We start from the raw sequence: 22,613 nt of genomic DNA on the forward strand, positions 1-22,613 counted from the left end.
CAAGTCCTTAATTATAGATGTGATTTGAAAATATTTTCATCTAGACTGTGGCTTGTCATTCTATTCTCTTTAACAGTAACTTTCACAGACCAAACATTTTTAATTTTAATGAAGTTTAATTTATCAATTTTTTTAATGGGTGTGTTTGGAGTCATATCTTAAAAGTAATTTCCAAATATGAATAATTAGATTTTCTACCATGTTTTAGGTTTCTGATCTATTTTCAAATGTGTATTTTTATAATCCAGAACCATGCATTGAAAAGACAACAAATGCAAAGTCTCTGTTTTACTGACTTTGCACTTTTACCAAAACTCAGTTGACAATATTTATGCGGATCTTCTTCTGGCGTATGTATTCTGTTCTTTTGACATGTGTGTCTACTATTTAGTCAATACCATACTGTCTTCACTGTTGTGCTTTACAGTAAGTCTTTTTAAAAAAATTTTTTAATTTTTTTTTTTTTTCCCAAGAGAGACAGAGCATGAGCAGGGGAGGGGCAGAAAGAGAGGGAGACACAGAATCTGAAACAGACTCCAGGCTCTGAGCTGTCAGCACAAAGCCCAATGCAAGGCTCAAATTCACAAACTGTGAGATCATGACCTCAGTTGAAGTCTAATGCTCAACCAACTGAGCCACCCAGGTGCCCCTGCTTTACAGTAAGTCTTAGAATTAGGTAGTGGGTCCTCCAACTTTGTTCTTCTTCAGAACTGTTTTTGGTTTTTCAATTTCCTTTGCCCTTCTATATACAATTTAGAATCAGTTTGTCAATTTCTATTAAAAAGTTTGATGGGGGGGCGCCTGGGTGGCGCAGTCGGTTAAGCGTCCAACTTCAGCCAGGTCACGATCTCGCGGTCCGTGAGTTCGAGCCCCGCGTCGGGCTCTGGGCTGATGGCTCAGAGCCTGGAGCCTGTTTCTGATTCTGTGTCTCCCTCTCTCTCTGCCCCTCCCCCGTTCATGCTCTGTCTCTCTCTGTCCCAAAAATAAAATAAAAACGTTGAAAAAAAAATTAAAAAAAAAAAAGTTTGATAGGGTTTTGATTATGATTGAACTGAATCCAGAGATCAAATTGGGGAAAACTGACATCTTCATTTTGAGTTCTCCAATCTGTGAACATGGGCTATATCTCCACTTAGTTCTATCTTCTTTGATTGCTGTCAACAGCATTATGTAGTTTTCAGAATGCAAACACTGAACATATTTTGTTAGAATTATACATAAACACTTGAATTTTAATGCTATTGTAAGTGGTATGGATTTTCTAATTTAAAATACCAATTATTCATTGCTGGTATATAGGGAAAAAATGGGCTTTCTTTCTATTTTGTGATCTTGCTAAACTTACTTTTTAATTCTGGGAGCTTTCCTGGAGATCCTGTGGAATTTCCTGCAAACCATATCCTCTGCAAACATAAGGGTTTTTTTCTTACTTTCCAACCTATATCCATTTCATTTCCTTTTCCTTCCTGCATTGTCTAAGACTCCCATTATGATGTTAAATGAATGGTAAGAGAGGGCATCCTTGTTTCTGAATTTAGGGGAAAATATTCAGTCTTTCATCCATAAGCATAACGTTAGTTGTAGGTTTTCAAAGATGCTCTTTATTAGGTTGAGGAAGTTCCCTTCTACCTCAACTTTACTGAGACTTTTTATCAAGAACAGAGTTGGATTTTGTTGGATATTTTTTCTGTGCTTATTGAAATGACATACAGAAGAAATAACCTTTTTCTTATCTACCCTGTCAATAGGATGAATTTATATTGCATTTCTAGAATGAGACCACTTGATTATGATGTACTTTCATTTTTAGATACTGCTAGATTTGATCTGCTAATACGTTGTTGAGGATTTCTGCATATATGTTCATGAAGATTTTGGTCTATATTTTTCTTTTCTTATTATGTCATTGACACTAGGGTAAATGTTGACCTCATAAAATGACTTAGGAAGTTTTCCTCCTTCTACTTTCTGTCTCATAAGACTAGTATTATGTTTTCCTTAAAGGTTCGGTAGAATTCACCAGAGAAACCAACTGGGCCTGGTGTTTTCTTTTATGTAAGATTCTTAACTTCAAATTCAATTTATTTAATAGATATATAACTATTGAGATTATCTATTTCTTCTTGAGTTAGTTTTGGTATTTTATGCCTCTCAAAAAATTCTTGAAAGTTAATGTCTTTCAAAAAGTTTCAAATAGTTTTAACATCAATGTAACCACAGAGACAGGATTACCAAACCAGAGGACGTTTCTTTTTTTTAAATTTTTTTTTAATGTTTATGTTTGAGAGACAGAGAGAGACAGAGTGTGAGCAGGTGAGGGGCAGAGAGAGAGGGAGACACAGAATCTGAAGCAGGCTCCAGGCTCCAACCTGTCAGCACAGAGCCCGACACTGGGCTCGGACTCACGAACTGTGAGATCATGACATGAGCGAAGTCGGACATTTAACCAACTGAGCCACCCAGATGCCCCACTAGAGGACATTTCTAAAGAAAATATCAAACTAGAGAGAGAGAGAGAGGAAAAGAAAAAAGAATTAAAAATATCAAAATAAGCATAAGATATATATGAGATACAGTCTAAAAATCTTATATAACTGGGAGTCCAGAAGAACGGGAAACAGATAATGGGGCAGAAGCAATGTTGAAAGAAATAATGGCTACAGGTTTTCTGAAACTGATGAAAAATATCAACCTACAAATTTAGGAAGCTCTGAAAACTTAACATAGATTAACCTAAGAATACCACATCTAGGTATATAATGGTAAAATTACTAAACACAAAGTGGAAGAGTGAATTTTAAATATAACGGGAGTAGGAGGAGAAATACCTACATTACTTCAAAAGCGTAGGAGCTGACTTTTCAAGACATAAAAGAAGCCAGATGATGATGGAATAGCTTCTTTAAAATGACAAAGAGGGTTGCCTGGGTGGCTCAGTGGCTTTGGATCCTGGAGCCTGCTTTGGATTCTGTGTCTCCCTGTCTCTCTCTTTGCCTCTCCCCCACTCATGCTGTCTCTCTCTGAAAAATAAACGTTAAATAAATAAATAAATAAATAAATAAATAAATAAAAGAGAAGAAAATAACTACTAACCTAGAGTTTTATATCCAGTAAAACCATCCCACATAAAAGTGAAAACAAGATGTTTTCAAACAAAATCAGAATTCACAGCCAGGAGAATGTCATGAAAGAAGTATTAAAGGATGCTCTTCAGGCAGAACGAAAATTACTCTAGAATCCATATGGGAACATGGAATTGCAGGAAAGAATGAAGAATAATACAACAGATAAATAAGTGATTAGTATGAATAAACATCATATAAACAAAATTAATTTCTTGTGTGTTTTATACATGTAGAATTAAAGTACAAAATTAAAATGCAAAAATATGAAAAAAAGGGGATGGGTTAAATGTTTTTAGGCCCCAATACTGGTAGGGAGGTGAACAAAAAATAATTTGTCAAGTGTGCAAGCTGAAATCTCCAGGGCAGCCAATAATAGAAGAGTTAGAAAATGAATTAACAAGTTAATAAAAAGGAAAATAAGTTATAAAAATGCTTGCTAATTCCAACCAAAGACAATCAATCTACATAAAAATCCTAGATTTTAATTCTTCAAAAACAAAAACAAAACGTGCTACTCACAATATATACACTTTAAATACAATGATAAAAAGAAAAAAGAAAAAAATATATACCATTCATAGACTAGCCAAAATAAAGCCATTCTAACTATACAAATATCAGATAAAACGTACTACCCTCAAGCAAGGAGATGAATAGGGGCATTCACAATAAAAGGCTCATATCACAGTCTGAAGTCTATATCCAACCAATGACACAGCTTCAAAATATATAAAATTAATAAAACTAGAAAGAAATGTGGAGGCTTAAACCTTTCTTGGGATTTGAGATCTATCTACCATGATACAGAAAAAATAATTTTAACCAGAACATACATTTAAATGTGAAAAAAAAAAACCCAAAAACCCATTAGAGGAAAACATAGGAGAAAGTCTCGAAGTACACAAAATTTCTAAAAATGCTGATCAACAAATTAAAAATAATGAAATAGATTCATTAGGATCAAGAATTTTTTTTCATCAAAGATGTCACTAAGAAAATAAAAATATGAGGCATAGAGTGAGAAAAGACAATTACAAAATATATATCTAAGAATTCATATCAAGGATCTATGTGGAACTCTGAACAAAAAACCAAAAGGAGACAATTCAGTACAAAAATTCACAAATAACCTGAACAAGCATTCACAAAAGAGAATATCCAATGGCCAATAAACATATACATTAGTCATCAGGAAATAGCAAATTAAAACCATTATATGATAAACTACCTCTTACCAAATGCCAAAAGGAAAACTTACATAAGCACATACACACACACATCAATCAAGTAGCAGTGAGGATGTGCAGCAAGTACAACTCTCACACACAGGTAGTTAAAATCACTTGAAAAATTCTTTTGACAGCACCTTCTAGGGCTGAGTGTACACACAGCCCATGACTGGGCAATTCCAAATAAGAATACATACTCAATACAATGATACCTTCATTGCATCATTGTATTCTATATACACATCAAGGTATACATACAATGCTTATAGCAGCTTTATAAGAGCCCAAACCAGAAACAACCCAAATGTCCATTAACAGAGGAATGAATAAATCAACAGTAGTAGCTTCATAAAATAAAATACTGTATAGCAGCAAAAGTGAAGAACTGTTTCTAAATATAACAAGATGTCTGTAGCGCACGATAGTCTGAATTGCAAAATCAAAGTGAAACAAGTCAGAGAAAAAAGTACATACTGAAGGATGTCACTTATATAAAAATTAAAACACGTAAGACTAATCTTGCCATTAGAACTTAGGATAATGTTTACCCTTGAAGTGGCAGCAGCTAAGAGGAAATGCGAGAGACAGGAAATGTCAGATTCCCAACATGACACTCATGATAAATGATTGTTTTTTAAACTGCTGGAACAAAAAAATCACAAAAAGAATGCACTGTAATTATTTCCCAGCTGCCCGTCATATATATGTTTATTTGCCTTACCTCAGAAAATATTCTCATATTGATGGTCTCTAATATTAAACCCAGTAAACCTGACTGGCTCTTTTCCTCTTTTAAATAACATAAAAATCAGCTGGGAAGCTTCTTCAAAATAATTATTTCTCACCCCACCTCCCCTCATTCTACCATTTAGAATACAATCTATTTGCAAGAAATGGAATTGTTTTATACTGGGCCATAAAACAAGAGCCCCCATACTTGGAAGGCAATAAAATAATTATCATAAAGTCACTACTTACTACGAGATGTGATCAATAACACTGTTTAGAGTTCAGATGATGTCAAACATTTTGCACAATGACTCAGGTCAAGAGGAAGTTAGAGATGTTGCCTTTAGCAAAACCACTGACTTCCATCAAATGGAGGTTGTATCTTTTTTTCTTCTCTTTCAGTGATTAACTATTACAGGTTTAAGCATCTGGAGTGGTTCTCTTGCCCAATTAGAAAAGGCCTTCAAGAGGAAATTTTAGAAACTAACATATAAATGTCTTTGATGAGCCTGATGTGATTTCAAGACATTTTTTACCCGGTCATGGATCTCATCGCAGTTTGAAGGTGAACACCAATCAGAATGGAATCTGTAGGCATAAAAAACAAAGGTGACTTGTAGCCAGAGGGAGAGAAAGAAATCTGTCCAAATGCCAGACACCAAAAGTCATTGTTTTTTCTTATCCCGGTGTGATGACACAGAAAGATTTAAATAGCATATTTTCTTCTTTGACCAAAGATGAGAGGCAGATGTAAAATCAGGCACTGATTCTCCACGGAAATATTACGCCTTCATAATATGTGCAATAAGCAGTAATAATAACGTTTGATGTGAATTAGGGAGAGCACACCTAAGTAGTTAATCATTTTAATGATTTCCATACACAATTCTTTAGAGCTTTATCTCTAAATAAAGATACAGATCTGCAGATTAGAACAATAATTCCATGTATAGTGCCTTTAAAATTAGTTCTTATTTTCCAGTAATTTAATCACACTCTCTTAAATTATATGGATAAAATGCCTTTAAGTATACAGAACAATAAAACTAATTTTATGAAATGAAACAAAATGTTCAAATAGATGAAAATATTATTTAGAATGCAATCATGCTCTTACTCCTTCAGAAGATAGGGGGGTATCAAAATTGAAGGATTCCCTCTCAGCACAGATATCAATCACTTCTCTAGTCTCTCCTATAAATGTGCTTTTTAAGTGAATATTGTAAAAGGAAAGGAAAATGAGACTTTTATGAAAATCTGAGTTTTGGAGTTAAAGAAGAAATAAAACAACCATTCCTCTTTCTTATTCCCGCTCAAACTCAAAACTGGCATTAGTATTCTGAAGTTACTTTATTTTATACAAGTAATAATGAAAATTTCCAGATCCATCTGATTATAATTCATCTATACGAAGTGTTATTGATAATTCCTTCATAAAGGAATGGGTACTAAAATGCTACTAGATTGCTTACATCTTTGCCTTTTTTTCCTCCTAGCTTATTCTTACAAAGTTACAATTTTATATATTTACACAAGGTATAAACTCTTTAGCAGGATAAATGATTTACATAACCTGTTTTAAAGAATGTAATCGCTAATGGATGATCAACTATATCTAAATTTTCATCTCCCATATTTGTAAAAGGAAGTGTTATTGAAGCTACACAAATATATGGCCAACTTTGTTATATTTGCTACATATGCAACACATCTTGAAAATCTGAGATCCAAATGTGCAGTTCCAACAGGGTGTCTTCAGTGTGCTATGAGAGGGTCCACTAGTCTGTGCTGTGGTATAAGAAATGACTGCCTAACAATCTTTAACTTCATTTACAAAATTCAAAACGGTAAGCATGATTAAAAAGAGTATCAGCTCCTTTTTAATTAAATTTGCTAGTATTTCTTAGTCTGTTTTTAGTAATAACTTTACAGCCTAATACAAATTATAAGTCATAATATTAATATTTATACTTTGAGGAGAAAACTGTTTCTGAAATGTAAGACTTATAATAAAGATTGAAACCATTTTATGTGTGTTAACTCTACCGAAGATATTTTTTAAATGGGCTTCAAGCAAAAGGCACCTTCACTATAAATAAAGAAATTTATTTGCTTACAGTCACTAATAAGAGTTTTATTTTTGAGAGAGAGAGAAACAGAGAGAGAGAGTATACAGCACGCAGGGGATGGGCACAGAAAAAGGGAGAGAAAGAATCCCAAGCAGGCTCTGCACTGACAGCATAGAGCCTGACACAGGGCTTGATCCCACGAACCGTAAGATCATGACCTGAGCCAAAATGAAGAGTCAGACACTTAACCGACAGAGCTACCCAGGAGCCCCACTAATAGTTTTTGAAAGTCTGTTTATTCATATACATGATTTAGGAGTCAACACTTCACAGAAATCTTAAAGGAAAACTTATTTCGTCTTAATGAATATTTAACCCAGGTAACTTCTATAGCTTTATGTTTTGTCATGCTCCCAATTTTGCCTGGGACATACAATCTATTTTTACATCAGTTTAAATTGTTTATTGATTCTGTTGGATTTTATAAATGCCCTGTAAGTATATTGTTCAGTAATCTAAAAGAGCCATTATCAGAGAATGTCTTATATTTAAAGGTGTGGTACTGAGTGTGCTAAAAAGAACAAAATGTTTTTGTTCCTAGTAATATGTCTTAAAGACATTTTATTTTCCTTTATAACCAAATATAAATCTTTTGCAAAACAGACACTCAAAGTAGAAGTGTTCCACCTTAGCAAAAGTAAAAAAGTTTATCTACCCTAAAAGAGTACCCTAATAAAGTTTTATTACTTTACTTAGATGAATTTAAAACTGAATTGCTATTATATTATTTTAAAAGCACCTCAACCTTGCTCTAGTCATGTAGGTAATGTTTAATATTAGAACCACTCATTTCCTTGTAGCAAAGACCTTACTGCATCTACTACCAAGCATCAGAATAGATGTGTAAATGCCACTTGCTACGGGAAGCCATCACCTGCACTGGGATATGAAAAAGGGACAGTTGAGTTTAGCTGTCTTCAGTGAAGAATTTTTGAATACAGCCTCAGTGACGAATTTGTCAACTTGGAAAAACAGACTTCAAAAGCCAGGATGAAATTAGACCTCAGGATACAATTACACAAGACTAAAATTTATATTGTACTACAGTGGTAGACAACTGGAGAGTTCTGCAAAATCTGTGAAAAAGCAGCAAAATAAAACAATATTCATCAAAACATTTCCAAGGAGATACAGATAAAAAATGTCTTGAAAACCTACAGAGATGGCAAAGAACCTAATCAACAAAACCACAAGTGCTTAATTCTGAAAGTCAGCAAAAAGAGAGTATCTGAACATCTGACCACTGGAGCAGATGTGGAAATTAAAGTCCCCTGGCAACTGCGACACAGGTTACCAGTCTTCAGCAGAAAAATCTCTCTTCAAGACTTTCTCTGGAACTTTTTTTTTTTTCAACGTTTATTTATTTTTGGGACAGAGAGAGACAGAGCATGAACGGGGGAGGGGCAGAGAGAGAGGGAGACACAGAATCGGAAACAGGCTCCAGGCTCTGAGCCATCAGCACAGAGCCCGACGCGGGGCTCGAACTCACCGACCGCGAGATCGTGACCTGGCTGAAGTCGGACGCTTAACCGACTGCGCCACCCAGGCGCCCCTCTCTGGAACTTTTAAAGCCTATAGAAACATAGGTACATATCTCTCTATATAAACATGGAGATATATCTTTTTATCTATCCATCTGTCTGTGAACTCGATGATCCCACAGGCATCATTCCAAAGATTAGAGGCAACATTAAGCAAAATGCCCTATCTCAGGGTCTCCAGCAGACCTCCACACATCCATTTGAACGTTTATAGGGCTAATGGGGAAAGAAATCTATCTGTTTAGAATAGGGACTTTTTTTTCTTTCAGAATAAGGATGTTTTAATACAGCTTCCAAACTGATACACTCTTGCTCAAACCATCAGTTTTGAGATGAACTTTTGACAGACTATACAGTTAGTGTAAATTTTATCAATTAATGTCTGGTGGTCATAATATGCTATACAAACTGGGTGTGCTACTTCAGATTTTTGACACCACCTAAAGATAGATTTCATTTCCATGTTGTTGATAGAATGTGTGGCTTTCAAATTTCTTTTCTTTTTTTTTTAATATGAAATTCATTGTCAAATTGGTTTCCATACAACACCCAGTGCTGATCACAACAGGTGTCCTCAATGCCCATCACCCATTTTCCCCTCCCTCCCACCCCCATCAACCTTTAGTTTATTCTCAGTTTTTGAGTCTCTTATGGTTTGCCTCCCTCCCACTCTTATTTTTTTCTTCACTTCTCCTCCCCCATGATCTTCTGTTAAGTTGCAAGGACCATGAGGCATTCAAATTTCTATAAAAGTTTTAAACTACCGAGGGTAGGGTTGTTTTTTGTTTTTTTTTTTCAATTTATGACAACTGTTTTCTATGTTACTATTAGTGAGTGAGGCAATGAATTTCCAATTTGAATTCAACAACAACAAAAACAGATAAAGAGGAATTATTTCTTTCACATTCAAATTATAACAAGTATCTAACTTCAGTTGCCAAAGCTTTTTTAGAAGGAGGGCTGGAATTTTTACATGATTAAAATTCTCTTGGGGAGTTGGGGAGAGGTTATTTGAGGAAAATAAATACCATATACCAACAATATATAGCAGCATCATTATCACTAAAAGGAAAGTATAACCTATGCTATTTTTATACATAAGCCATGCCTATAATGTTAAATCCCTATGGATCTATTGAAAATAAACCATCATGCACTATTTTTCACTTTTAAAAACCATAGTATTGAATTAGGGTTAAAGTGATCCTAATTAATAAACCCATTAATAGTTAATAACTCACTTCAAGAGGACTGGGCTCGGGAGAAATATCTAATGCTATGCAATACGTACTATATTCTAAACAAAAACAAGTAAGCCTTTTAAAATCAAATTATACTTGTACAAATAATCAGTTCACATACATTATTTCTGCCTTCTCTTTTTTAATGATGATTATTCAAAAAATCAGTACAGTAGGAAAGACTAAGTGTTACCTTTCCCTGAGAGAAGCTCGATTAAGCACAGGACTTGGAGAATGCTTCGGCATTGTTGAGGGTGCTGAATGGACTAGTAGGGTCCTTGCTGAATTCTGGGGCTTGCTACATGACCTTGAGCTTAAATACTCATCACACCTTTCCAAGGAGTCATCGTAGTCTCTCCCATGGGGTGTCCTGATAACCTGTTTAAAAAATTATATTTGTATACACATAATAAATGTGCTATACATTTATTACATACATACACACATATACACACCACCTTAGAACATTTATAAGAATTAAAAAAAAAACAAACACGTATAATGCCACAGCCATATATGAAGGTAAATTTTAGAATGTAGCAGTAATCGTTACCACCATAAGAATAAATATTAGGGGCACCTGGGTGGCTCAGTCAGTTAAGCGCCTGACTTCGACTCAGGTCATGATCTTGCATCTCACGGTCTGTGAGTTCAAGTCCCGCATCAGGCTCTGTGACAGCTCAGAGCCTGGAGCCTGCTTCAGATTCTGTGTCTCCCTCTCTCTCTGCCCCTCCCCCACTCATGCTCTGTCTTTCTCAAAAATATATAAACATTAAAAAAAATATTAAATACATCTAGATTGTTCATTCCACGTCTAAAATTTACAATTATCAATTCCAAAGGCTTTTGAGTAGTGGTAGGGTAAAGATAGGGGTGTATATATAAAACAAAGGACAATACACAGAAACTAATGACAGCCTAGTTTAGCTATCAGGCCAATCAGAACAGAATTCTACCCTAATACTCATTCATTGATTCATTTGTTCTGAGGACAGACAAATGAATGAATCAGGATAAAAACATTATATAACTACCTTTATATGAGGAACTTATATTCTAGTAAAGTTTACATACTACTATGGAGAGGGAGTTTTAAACACACACCCTAAGATAAATAGGTAAAATACATAGTATATTAAAGGATGGTGAATAGCATAAGAAGAAAATAAAGCAGGAAAGGAGATAAGAGGTACTGATGGGTGGTGTGGGAGGGGTATATAAGGAAGGAGATGCAATTTTATTTTATTTCATTTCATTTCACTTTATTTTATTTTATTACTTATTTGAGAGAGAGAGAGCATGAGAGAGAGCAGGGGAGGGACAGAAAAAGAGAGAAAGAGAGAATCCCAGCAAGTTCCACATTGCCAGTGTGAAGAATGAAAAAGGGCTCGATTTCATGAAATGAACGTGAGATCATGACCTGAGCCAAAATCAAGAATCAGACACTTAACCTATTGAGCCACCCAGGCATCCCAGGAGCTGCAATTTGAAATAAGATAATCAAGGGGGACCTCACGGAGAAAGAGAATATCTTAGTAAAGACCTAAGGAGTAAAGGCCTGAAGATCTTACTAAAGACCACAAGACCTAAGTCATGGGGACATCTGTGGGAAGATCATTCCAGAAGGAGAGAAAAATAAACACAAAGATCCTGTGGGATGGGGTGGAAAGCACGCCTGATGTATTAGAAATAGCAAGGAAGGGGCAACTGGGTGGCTCAGGTAGTTAAGCATCCAACTTCGGCTCAGGTCATGATCTCACAATTCATGAGTTTGAGCCCCACGTTGGGCTCTGTGCTGACAGCTCAGAGCCTGGAGCCTGGAGCCTGTCTTCGAATTCTATGTCTCCCTCTCTCTCTGTCCCTCCCCTGCTTGTACTGTCTCTCTCTCTCTCAAAAAATAAATGAAAAAAAAAAAAAACTTAAAGAATTTAAAAAAAAAAAAGAAATAGCAAGGAAACCAATAGGGCTGAACTAAATAGTAGGTAATGAGGTCAAAAAGGTAGTTTTAAGGATTTGGGATTCTATGCTGTAACTTTTTTTTTTTTTTAATAAGATCTCACTGGCTACTTTGTTAAGAACTGTCTATAGAGTGGCAGAAACAGGGAAATCAGCTAGGAAATGATTATAACAAAATATGGAAAAGGATGCTGGCTTGAATAAGAATGATACCAATGGAGGTGAAAAGTGATCAGATTGAAAAGGCATTTGAAAGATAGGGCCAACAGGATTCGCTAATGGACTGGATGTCAAAGATAACACCAGTTTTTTGGCCTAATCAACCAGAAGAATTGGGTTTATATGATTTAGTTACACCCTTCCAACTGGAAGGATAGAAGAGTAAATATTAGGAGCCTGTTTCTGCACATGTTGAGCTGCTTATACCTATTAATTTATTAATCACCCAACATATTAGAGTAGAATTCAGGAGAAGAGTCCAGGATAAAGATATAAATGGTATTTAAAGATAGGGCACTAGGTGATATCACCAAGGAAGTGAGCATAAGTAGAAAGAAGATTACATCTGAAGACAGAGCCCTGGGGAATACTCCACTACTGAAAGGCTGAGAAGATAGCAAGGAAACATCAGACTGAGGAGTGGGCAGCGAAGAAGGGGAAGAAACAGGAGAATGTGTGGTCAGTTGAAGAATGCATTTCAAGTAAGGGGAGTAACTAACTAAGTTAAATATGCTGATAAATCAAATTGGAAAAGACTGAGAATGGAACTTTGGATTTTAGCAATTGGAGAGTCATCAGTAACATCAACAAGAGTAGCACTGATGGAGTGATGGGAGTGATAATCTGGAGTTGAGTTCAAGAGAGAATGAGAGAGAGAAATTGCACTCATTTAATAAATATTTAATCTCCAGTCATTATTTTAAGTGTTGGGACTACAACAGTGAACACAACTAAGTCCCTGCCTTTATGAGCAAATGTTCTAGCAGTACTATTTGGTAAATATCTGGCCTTTAAGAAAGATACCTTATATTTCTCAGACTTATTCCCCTCATATGTAAAGTAAGTAATCACTATCTTATAGATTCTCCATAATTTAAAGTATGTTATAGAACATCTAGGTGTGTGAATTAGTTATACAATAAATATAAGTCATTTATTATTAAAACACCAGTCCAACACAACTTTTTGCTTCAATACTACCACAATTTTCACTGCTTTCCAGAATTAGAGCAACATATGGTGACTCAGCAATCAGCTAAGAGAACCAAGCTTTCATCCCAGAACCAAACAGCACATGGTTCAAACGGCTCAGTTACAGTCCCAAATAACTGACCAAGAAATATATGATCTAGATTGAATAAAAATTGGAAATTATTTCAATGTTAGTTGTTCACATAAAGTAAAAGCACAGTGAATGTCAAAAACAAGATCAAAGATGTCCGTAGTCAACAAATGTTAAGCATATATGTGAAGAGACTGATAGGAAAGAAAAAAAGTGCTGTAATGCTGTTTCTAGAATTCTATCCAAATATGAGTCTCTTGGCTTATGGTACAGATTATTTTCTCTTCATTAACTTCAATGCCAACTGAGTCATGTTGGTTCGCAGACCACTTCATTTTTCTTTTTCCTTTTTTTTTTTTTTTACTAAATTTTCTCCCCAAACTAGTCAGCAATATTTTAAACACAGCCATGTTCCTCTATTTATAAGAATATTCACTGACAATCTCTTGCACCACATGTTAGCTAATACTCATATCTAGAAAGGTATAGGGGTTTGAACTTACAATCCAGATGAGATGGGGCATAAACACAAAGATAACTGACAAGATAACCTGCATCAAATACATCATAATGACAATACAGAAGGATATTCAAAGATTTTGGTCTAAATGGTGGAAGTCTCATGGAGAAGGTGGGACTGGAATCAAGGCCATTAGTAGAGAAAAGGAGAAAGGGCAGTCAGAATGGGGGAAAAGGCACAAGGCAAGAGGACCACAGATGACAATAACTTGGCTATCTCTATAGGAAACTAATAGGAGAGACAGTATCTTAGAGGTGGAAAGGAGCACATTGTAGAGAAACTTAAGTGCTGTAACTCAATACTATTCAACATTTTTTAAGCATATTCTATGTATCAAGTACTAAACAAGGGAGGAGACAACAATCACAAATAAATGTAACAGAAGACCTCAAAGAAGTTATAATCCATGAGGGCAGACATGAAAAAACAATGATAAAATAATGAGGAAGGAAATTAGAACTGAATAGATATATAATAAGTGTGCCATCGGACCACAGCTAGGATATATTCTTTCCATGGAATTACAGCAAACATTTGTTTGGTAAAGTTTTATATCTGCATGGGGGACTAAAGGTATAATGAGGGAGTAAGTCTTGGATAAGAATCCATTTCAAACTTTCAGTCTTAAGCCTTAGCTTAAGACATTTCCATAGCTCTTGTGAGTTTTCCATAGGTTACTTATTTACTTCAAAACCACATGGAATATTATCTCTTTGGCTCATTACAGAAGAGTTCCATCTCTTGGACAATTCTTCAAGAACACTGGCTTACAGTCCAAAGACCTGGGTTCAAATCCCTACCAATTATGTGACCCTGAGCGGGTCATTTCTTTCCAAGCTTTAGTTTCCTTATATACAAACTGGGGAAATAACCTTGCAGATTTGCCACAAAAATGTGGTAAAATTGTGAAAACACAAAGCAGAGGGTTTAGTTTATGAAGAATAATAGTTATTTCCTCTGTTTACAGTAATCTTCATATTTCAGCAAAAAGACTTTTTTTCTTTTTCTTTTTACATTTATGGAAATCTTTAAATGTCTGTTCTAAGATCTCCAGTATGTAACAATTCCAATATTACAAATGTTAAAATGTATCGAGATAAAAAATCTAGTATTTTTAAACCACTCTAAAACTGTTACAAGTAGAAAAGTTTCATACACAAAATTCATTGTAATTCCATATATGCAATTATACAAATGACACACTTCTCAAATTTGTGATATATAATGGTTTGGTTATACCATACTTATGAAATAAGATTCCTGAAAAGTTGTTTACATTATAAGCTGATAAGTCATATTTATGGCCATAAAATTTTATGGGAACTTCAAGGTCCAATTAATAGAAGGAATAATTAACTACTGAGTATAATGGGAAACAGGAAATCACTTATCCAACAAGCATCTGTTGAACTGACTTAATGCCTGGTATAAACACCACGTTCTAAAACTTCTTCTTTGTCATGGAGCATAAAATTTAAGAAACAAATACAAATAATTCTAATGGAATTAGCTGGGAAGTAGTTGAGACTAAGGATTGTAGGAGAAAGTGCAGTATAGGTACTACTTTTAGGATGATAAGAAGAAAGTATGGTTCTCATTCAAAAGAGAGAGAAGCAATTTCTCAGTTTTGCCAAGAACATTCCTTAGTGAATCCTATTTCAAGTGAATAATCAATTCCTATCTTACCCAGTTTAAAAATCCATATGCTCAGCTATCTGGATTGGTTTTAGAAAGATATACTTTCTTTACACTGGAGAGAATTCAAGAAATTCCAAAATAATGCAATGAAAATCGTAAGTAATTCCTAAATAGATCAATCCTTGTGTGTATGTGTGTGTATGGAGGGTTCCCTTCTTAGACCACTGTTCTGTGCATTTATATAAATAACTTGTTTAATCGCCACAACAACCTTATGAAATATTTTGATTCTGTCCACTTCATAGGAGAGGAAACTGAAGCAAAGTTAAATAGCTATTAAGTGAGGGGGTCTCAGGCTAGTGACACATGAGAGATCTACGGCAGATCTCTCAAGTGGAAAACTCCAGAGCCCAAGCCTCCCAGGATGCCTGAAAGGAAAGTCTCACAGAAGATGGTCTCACAATCTGATTTACTAACAGCCCAAACTACAGACCTCAGGAACAAACTGACAAACTGTTCTCAAAGAAGAAAGAAGGCATACCCAATTAATTTTATGATGTGATCATAATAATGCTACCAAACCACTCATGGAAAGTAGAAGGGGAATTACAGACCACCCTCACTAGAAACCATATGTGGGAAAAGTGTTAAATAAAATATTAACAAATTAAATTCAGTAATGTTAAAAATATATATATAACATGACCAAGTTGGGTTTATTCAAAGAATACAAAGATAGGTGAGCATTAGAAAATCTATTAATTCACTACGAAAAAAATCAGTATCAATCAATAGATGCTGAAAAAAATCCGTTTGATAATATTCAACATCCATTCATAATTAAAAAATATTCTTTGCAAACAAGAAATCTCAAAAGGAACTTAGTTAACTTGCCAAAGGATATTTAACAAAAATCTACTGCAAATAACATTCATAGGTGTGAAACCTCAGACATGATCCTATCTATCAAAGACAGGATCAAGACAAGAAAACACAGTATTAGGCTATGCTGCGGTAGCAAATTAAATTTGAAAATCAGTGGCTTAACATAATAAAGGTTCATTTTTCCCCGTGCTTTATGGTAACAGAGGTTAGCAAGAAAAATCACACCTCACAAAAACTGTCTAAGGACTGTTTTGATGAGACACACTGAGCAACTTATAGCTGTATGATCTAGAACGTGAGGCCTCATTGTCACTGAAACAAGAGAGGGTTCAGATGGAAGGGATCCACATAATTTTCATTCATAGCCCATCGGCTAGAGTAGGTCCTAAATAACTGCAAAAGGGCTTGAAAAGCTGGAAGAGGATACAAACAGCCAATAAGCAGTAACTGTCCCTGCCACGTCCCCTATCACCACTTTTATTCACACTGTACTGAAGATATTAGAAAGTTAAGACAAAGAAATATTTCGAATGGCATAAATAAAATTCATTTCGCAAATGATAGTTTCTTCTATTAAAAAATTCAAGAATATCTATGACAAAAATGTTATACAAAATCAGCTTCAAACCTATATATCAGTAAAACACAAAAAATGTAGTTTACATTACATTCCTATTTACAGTAGGAACCAAAACTATAAGGTTTCTAGGAATAAATCTAACTATGTGTAACAGATTAATGGAAAAGCATACATATCTTTACTGAGACACGTGAGAACTGAGACCACCTGCATTCACATGGCTTAAATATCAGATCTAAGAACTGAGACCCACCTACCTCAATGTGACTTTACCATGAGTTCAAGGAAATTCTTGCCCAAGAAAACAATGCTACAAACCAGTAAATACCATCATTTGCTTCAAGACATTCCCATAAATCATTTACCTGAACAAACGGTCTGCTCAATCATCAATCAGCTCCCTTCTTGAAACAACAGATTCTTAATCTGGGCAAATAATTCCCTTCTCGGAAGAAAAGATCACTCAACTGGACAAATCCTTCCTTATCAAATCAAGTGTTTACTTATCAAGACTCGCTTTAAGAACCCAATCTTTGTGTTCATTAATCCCAAACTTTTATATCACAAACTTTGTCAATTAGATTCCCTCATTAAAAGCCCTACCTTAAAACACTGGAGCTCAGACCCCAAAACCCTATACATATCTGCCCCTAACCTTCTCCTTTCAGAGACACTACTCAGACTGTCCAAGTGGTGGCGCTACCTTAAAGCATTATGTCAGAAACTCAGCTCTGCTTGGTATCAACAGATTATTTAGTTATTCTGGTGGTTTTGGTGAGTTGGCAGTTGACAATCCTAACAGTCTACTAAGATATAAATAGACACCCACATGCTGCCACAGCTAAAACCTTCAACTTAGAAACTGTACTCTTCTGAGACTTCGTGAGCTTCCCTGCTGTGAGTCTCTGACTGCAGTAGTAAGGTGAATGAACTTTGGTGTTGAGTCTGGGCTCTGATTTCCTTTTGTTAAACTTCCCAAGTGCTTAGTTACTTCGTCTCCTAGGATGCAGAACCCTTTACTAATCTTTACTGATCGGATTGGAAAATTTGTATCCTGGTGGATGTCTGTCTTTTTATCAACAATACTAATATATCTCTATCTTTGTGACTTTTTGTTGTGAGTCTGTGAGAAGAAGATCATAGGAAAATGAAAAAATGTCGAGCTACCAAATCCATCCTCGAGTTAGGCCCATGGATGAACAGGCTCTGAAATTCTCATCACACCACAATCCTCATAATAAAAACTCTGCCGTGGGTCACTTGTCAAAGTATCATGAAAACTTCTTCAGTGTTTCTTTGTTCTCTCCATGGGAAAAAACTGCTGTAGAAGAGATTGCTTCCAAACCTTCCATCCTCCTAGAAGTGCAGACTTGTCAGGTCTCCCATTTGAGACAACCGCTAGGTTGGGGCACAAGACACAAAGCACGCAAGCAGCACACGGACCAACATTACCAGACTTGTATATTGGTTTCCATTTAGGTCCATGTCCCCTCCAAGTTAGATTCAAGCTTCTTACACCTATTCACACTATAATTTTAAGTCATACAGTTACTATTCTAAGCAACATAATTTCACCAATGTCTATGCAAAGAAATACCTCTGCTGTCAGGGCAGCAGGGTATTCACAAAGCTCACCTGGCATGATTCAGCACTGTTGCAGACTGAGAACTGCTCTTTACCCTCTAGTTTTCCCTTGTTCAAGTCAGGGCACCCAGGTCCCCAGCTATCCTGCTCCTGCTCTAACAAAGTAGATCAGAAATGGCATTCAGGTAGGGTGGGAATGTGAGATAGGGGAGAGATCATGCCAATTCACAGGTCACCAGATCATAAGAAGTCCTATCTACATCTGATGGACTGGCCTGTCCATCACCCCAAGATCCTGGCCTTCAAGCTACATTCAAGTGACTGCAGGGAACTCTGAGTGGTCTTTCTTGAGGAGGACATGATTATGTTCTATGTGAGGGAAGAAAGGTATGCAAAGATATTTGGGGGTTAGAGGGGTAGACTGTGTCAGATATGGTTAGCTGTCCACTAAAATTTGTGTCCCCTCTTATGAAGCATAAGATTAGTGGGAATTGGCTGCCTACCCAGGATCCCTACTTACTAGCCACTCTCCTCCCTGTGCTTCTAGATATGGCCACGTGACCAGTTCTTGTCAATGGAACATAAGAAGTGACTTAGAGCACTTCCAGGCTTTTAAGAAACAGATGCACTGGACTGTTAATGAGAAATAAAACTTACGTTGTGTTAAAACATTGTAATAGTAAAGTTTCAGAACATCTGGCATTACCCTAATACATTGAGTTAAAATCCAGAAGTAGAAATGTAGACATGACCTAGATAAGAAAGACAGTGATGACATAATGGGAACACAAGGAGTAGGAGCAGCCAGATTATAGGCAATACAAAAATCTAAGCAGAAAACTCTGACTTTGATGTGATATTTATTCATAAATTCAAACACGAGTTAAGTATCCACCAGATACCACACACCTAGCTATCAAAACATTAAATTTACTTTCACAAGTTTAGGAAGACATATAAAATCCATATTCTGCCAAATGAAAGAGGCACCCAGTGTAATAAGGCAATGCTAAGGCATGTGAGGATGTTAAAAGTGATGTTAAGGCTACCAGAAATCAACCATATATCCCACGTGTATTTCACAATTTTGCCTAAAGCAAGGTCTGCTTCTTCAGTTCCACAAAGGTGATTTCCTATCTCTTTTAAAGAAACAGAAGGACTCTTCAGTTTTGAGAGTTCTCATAAAATTCGTTGTCTCCAAATAGTTTTGGACTAATGGATAAAGAAATGGAAGCAATGTTTACTTGAATGTCTAACAGTGAAAGGAGGGAGAGAGGATGATAAAGACACAGGGATGCAGACTGAGCTCTTTCTCAGATTTGCAAAATTTGTTTTCTGTCATTTAAGACGGGGGTAAAAATTCCTGTTCAATTTATAAGTCTGCATATAATCCAATTATATAATAAATATGAAAAGCTTTAAAATTGGAACCCATTATACAAATTTAAGTTGTTTTTTATTATTATGTTTTATGGTCAAAATAAATAAATGCAAAGGTGTTAACATGATTAAGAAGGCAGAGTAGAAGGAAAAACAAAGTGGAGATTAATAGGAAGACTGAAGTAGAGATGAAGACAACTGAGAAAAATTCCATCCACAACTGACATTTTCTTTGACGAAGTAGAATATGAAGTCATGTATAGAAAATGAGAAGTAGAACTTAGAAAGTCTAGACTATGTTATAGAATCAACAAGAGAATAAAATGATCAAGCAGCACTGAAGGCCAAACTGAAGCCAGAAAGGATGTATTTTTAAAGGCCCAAGTAAAATGGGTTCTATAAAGCTTTCCAGAAATATTCTGTTATTAGATATAGAGCCATTCATTTATTCAGATACTGATTATACATGGCATCATTGATTTTTCAACCTTTAGTCCAAAAGCCCCTGCAAAGGACAGAACTGTGTCTCCCCAAAATTCCTATGTCAAAGCTCTAACTCCCACTGCGACTGAAGTAAGGAATTAAGGTTCAATGAGGTCACATAGGTGAGGTTCTAATCTGAAAGGATTGACGATCTCATAAGGAGACCCCAGACTTTGTGCTCACATGTGCACACACACTCTCACTCTCTCTGCTATGTGAGGACGCAGTGAAAAGCAGCTGTCTGCAAGCTAGGAAGAGAGCTCTCACAAGATACCAGAATGCCTGGCACCCTGAGCTTTTCTACTGTCCAGCCTCCAGAACTGTGAGAAAACAAATTTCTGTTGTTTAAGGCACCCAGTCTATGGTATTTATTACAGTAGCCCAAACTAAGACAGCCCTCATGTTAAAAATGAATACTTTGTATTGCCGTCTTTTATATACCGAAATTAAACGTATTAAAAATGTAACTTACAGGGGCACCTAGGTGGCTCAGTCGGTTGAGCGACCGACTTCAGCTCAGGTCATGATCTCACGGTTTGTGAGTTTGAGCCCCGCGTTGGGCTCTGTGCTGACAGCTCAGACCCTGGAGTCTGCTTCTGATTCTGTGTCTCCCTCTCTCTCTGCCCCTCCCTCACTCGTGCTCTGTCTCTGTCTCAGAAATAAATAAACATTTAAAAAAAAATTTTTTTTAAATGTAACTTATGGAGTGCCTGGGTAGCTCAGTTGGTTTGATTTCGGCTTAGGTCTGATCTCATAGTTTGTGAGTTCAAGCCCCACATCAGGCTCTGTGCAGTGTGGAGCCTACTTGGGATTCTGTCTCCCTCTCTCTCTGCCCCTCCCCTGCTTTCTCTCTCTCAAAAATAAATAAAACTAAACTTAAAAATATTTTTAAAAATTAAAAAAATAAAAATGTAACTTCTTACATACCCACTTTCCAAAAAAATAAATCAATGAATTGTCTTAATTGTAGTATAGAGAAATTAATGGAACATGACTTAATTTTTTTTAATGTTTATTTATTTTTGAGAGACAGACAGAGTGAGAGTGGGGGAGGGGCAGAGAGAGAGGGAGACACAGAATCCGAAGCAGGCTCCAGGCTCTGAGCTGTCAGCACAGAGCCTGACGTGGGGCTCCAACTCACAAACCGTGAGATCATGACCTGAGCTGAAGTCCGGCGCTTAACCAATGGAGCCTCCCAGGCACCCCTATGGAACATGGCTTAAAATACACACTTCAATACATAAATGCCAAGTATGACTATTCTAAAAAATATAAAGGATGTTTGCACTCACATAAATAAGTTTGAAGTTGAAAAAAAATTCTTTTTAACATTTATTTATTATTGAGAGACAGAGAGAGACAGAGCATGAGTGGGGCAGAGAGAGGAGGAGACACAGAATCTGAAGGAGGCTCCAGGCTCTGAGCTGTCAGCACAGAGCCCAACGTGGGGCTCGAACTCACAAACCCAAAGAGATCATGACCTGAGCCGAAGTCAGACACTCAACCGACTAAGCCACCCAGGCTCCCCAATAAGTTTGAAGTTTTAAAATGTAAGTAGATCATGGGGAGCCTGGGCGGCTCAGTCAGTTGAGCATCCAACTCTTGACTTTGGCTCAGGTCAGGATCTCACAGTTCGTGAGTTCAAGCCCTGCATCGGGCTCTGTACTGCAAGCTTGGTATTCTCTGTTTCCTTCTCTCTCTCTCTGTGCCCCTACCCTGCTCACGCTCTCTCTCTCTCTCTCTCTCTCTCTCTCTCTCTCAAAAATAAATGAACATTTAAAAAGATATAAATAAAATGTAAGAAGATCATAAGCCATTCCATACAAGAAAACCAGGAAAATAAATAAGCTGCTGTATACTTCATCATGGTATAATACTACACCATATATTTTTAACAAAACAAAGTATAATCTTTATAATATATTTGTATTCCTACAATATATGCTGTATCTCAAAACAATGTAAAGGTACTCTTGTTTTATGTAGAGTTAGACTGGTTCTAATAATTATGAACATGTTTTTCACCTCCATTATGGTTGGTGAAACAGCTGAAAGCCATGTAGGACATAAGAATTCCTCATTGTTTGGAACAGTCCCATTATTGGTAGAATACCTCATGTCCCTGATCATTAAATATTAAGAGTACTTCCCCTCAATGACTGTAATAACAGTCCCTGTTAATGTCTAAAATGCCACCTTGATAGTAGTACAATGTCTACTGAGAACCAGTGTATTAAATGAATGCCTATTATACACAGGCACATGGAAGTACACATAGGGGAGAGAAGCAGCCAATGATTCAGATGGAATA

The 22,613-nt window shown here is 36.1% G+C and overlaps 1 protein-coding gene across 2 annotated transcripts in view; it reads right to left on the reverse strand.

Annotated features, from left to right (window-relative positions):
* Positions 1–22,613, reverse strand: part of SPATA6 (spermatogenesis associated 6) — a 142,985-nt gene that overhangs the window by 35,546 nt on the left and 84,826 nt on the right. Inside the window, exons 10-11 of one of the 2 annotated variants that reach the window (XM_043574929.1) lie at positions 10,188–10,372; positions 5,620–5,671 (exon numbers count right to left, since the gene is read on the reverse strand). In XM_043574929.1, coding sequence (XP_043430864.1) covers positions 5,620–5,671; positions 10,188–10,372 — 237 coding nt within the window. Of the gene's footprint in view, positions 1–5,571; positions 5,672–10,187; positions 10,373–22,613 lie in introns of both variants that reach the window. The other variant, XM_043574928.1, reaches the window with a different exon arrangement.

Source organism: Prionailurus bengalensis, chromosome C1 (genome assembly GCF_016509475.1).
Source record: "Prionailurus bengalensis isolate Pbe53 chromosome C1, Fcat_Pben_1.1_paternal_pri, whole genome shotgun sequence".
Lineage (NCBI taxonomy): Eukaryota > Metazoa > Chordata > Mammalia > Carnivora > Felidae > Prionailurus > Prionailurus bengalensis.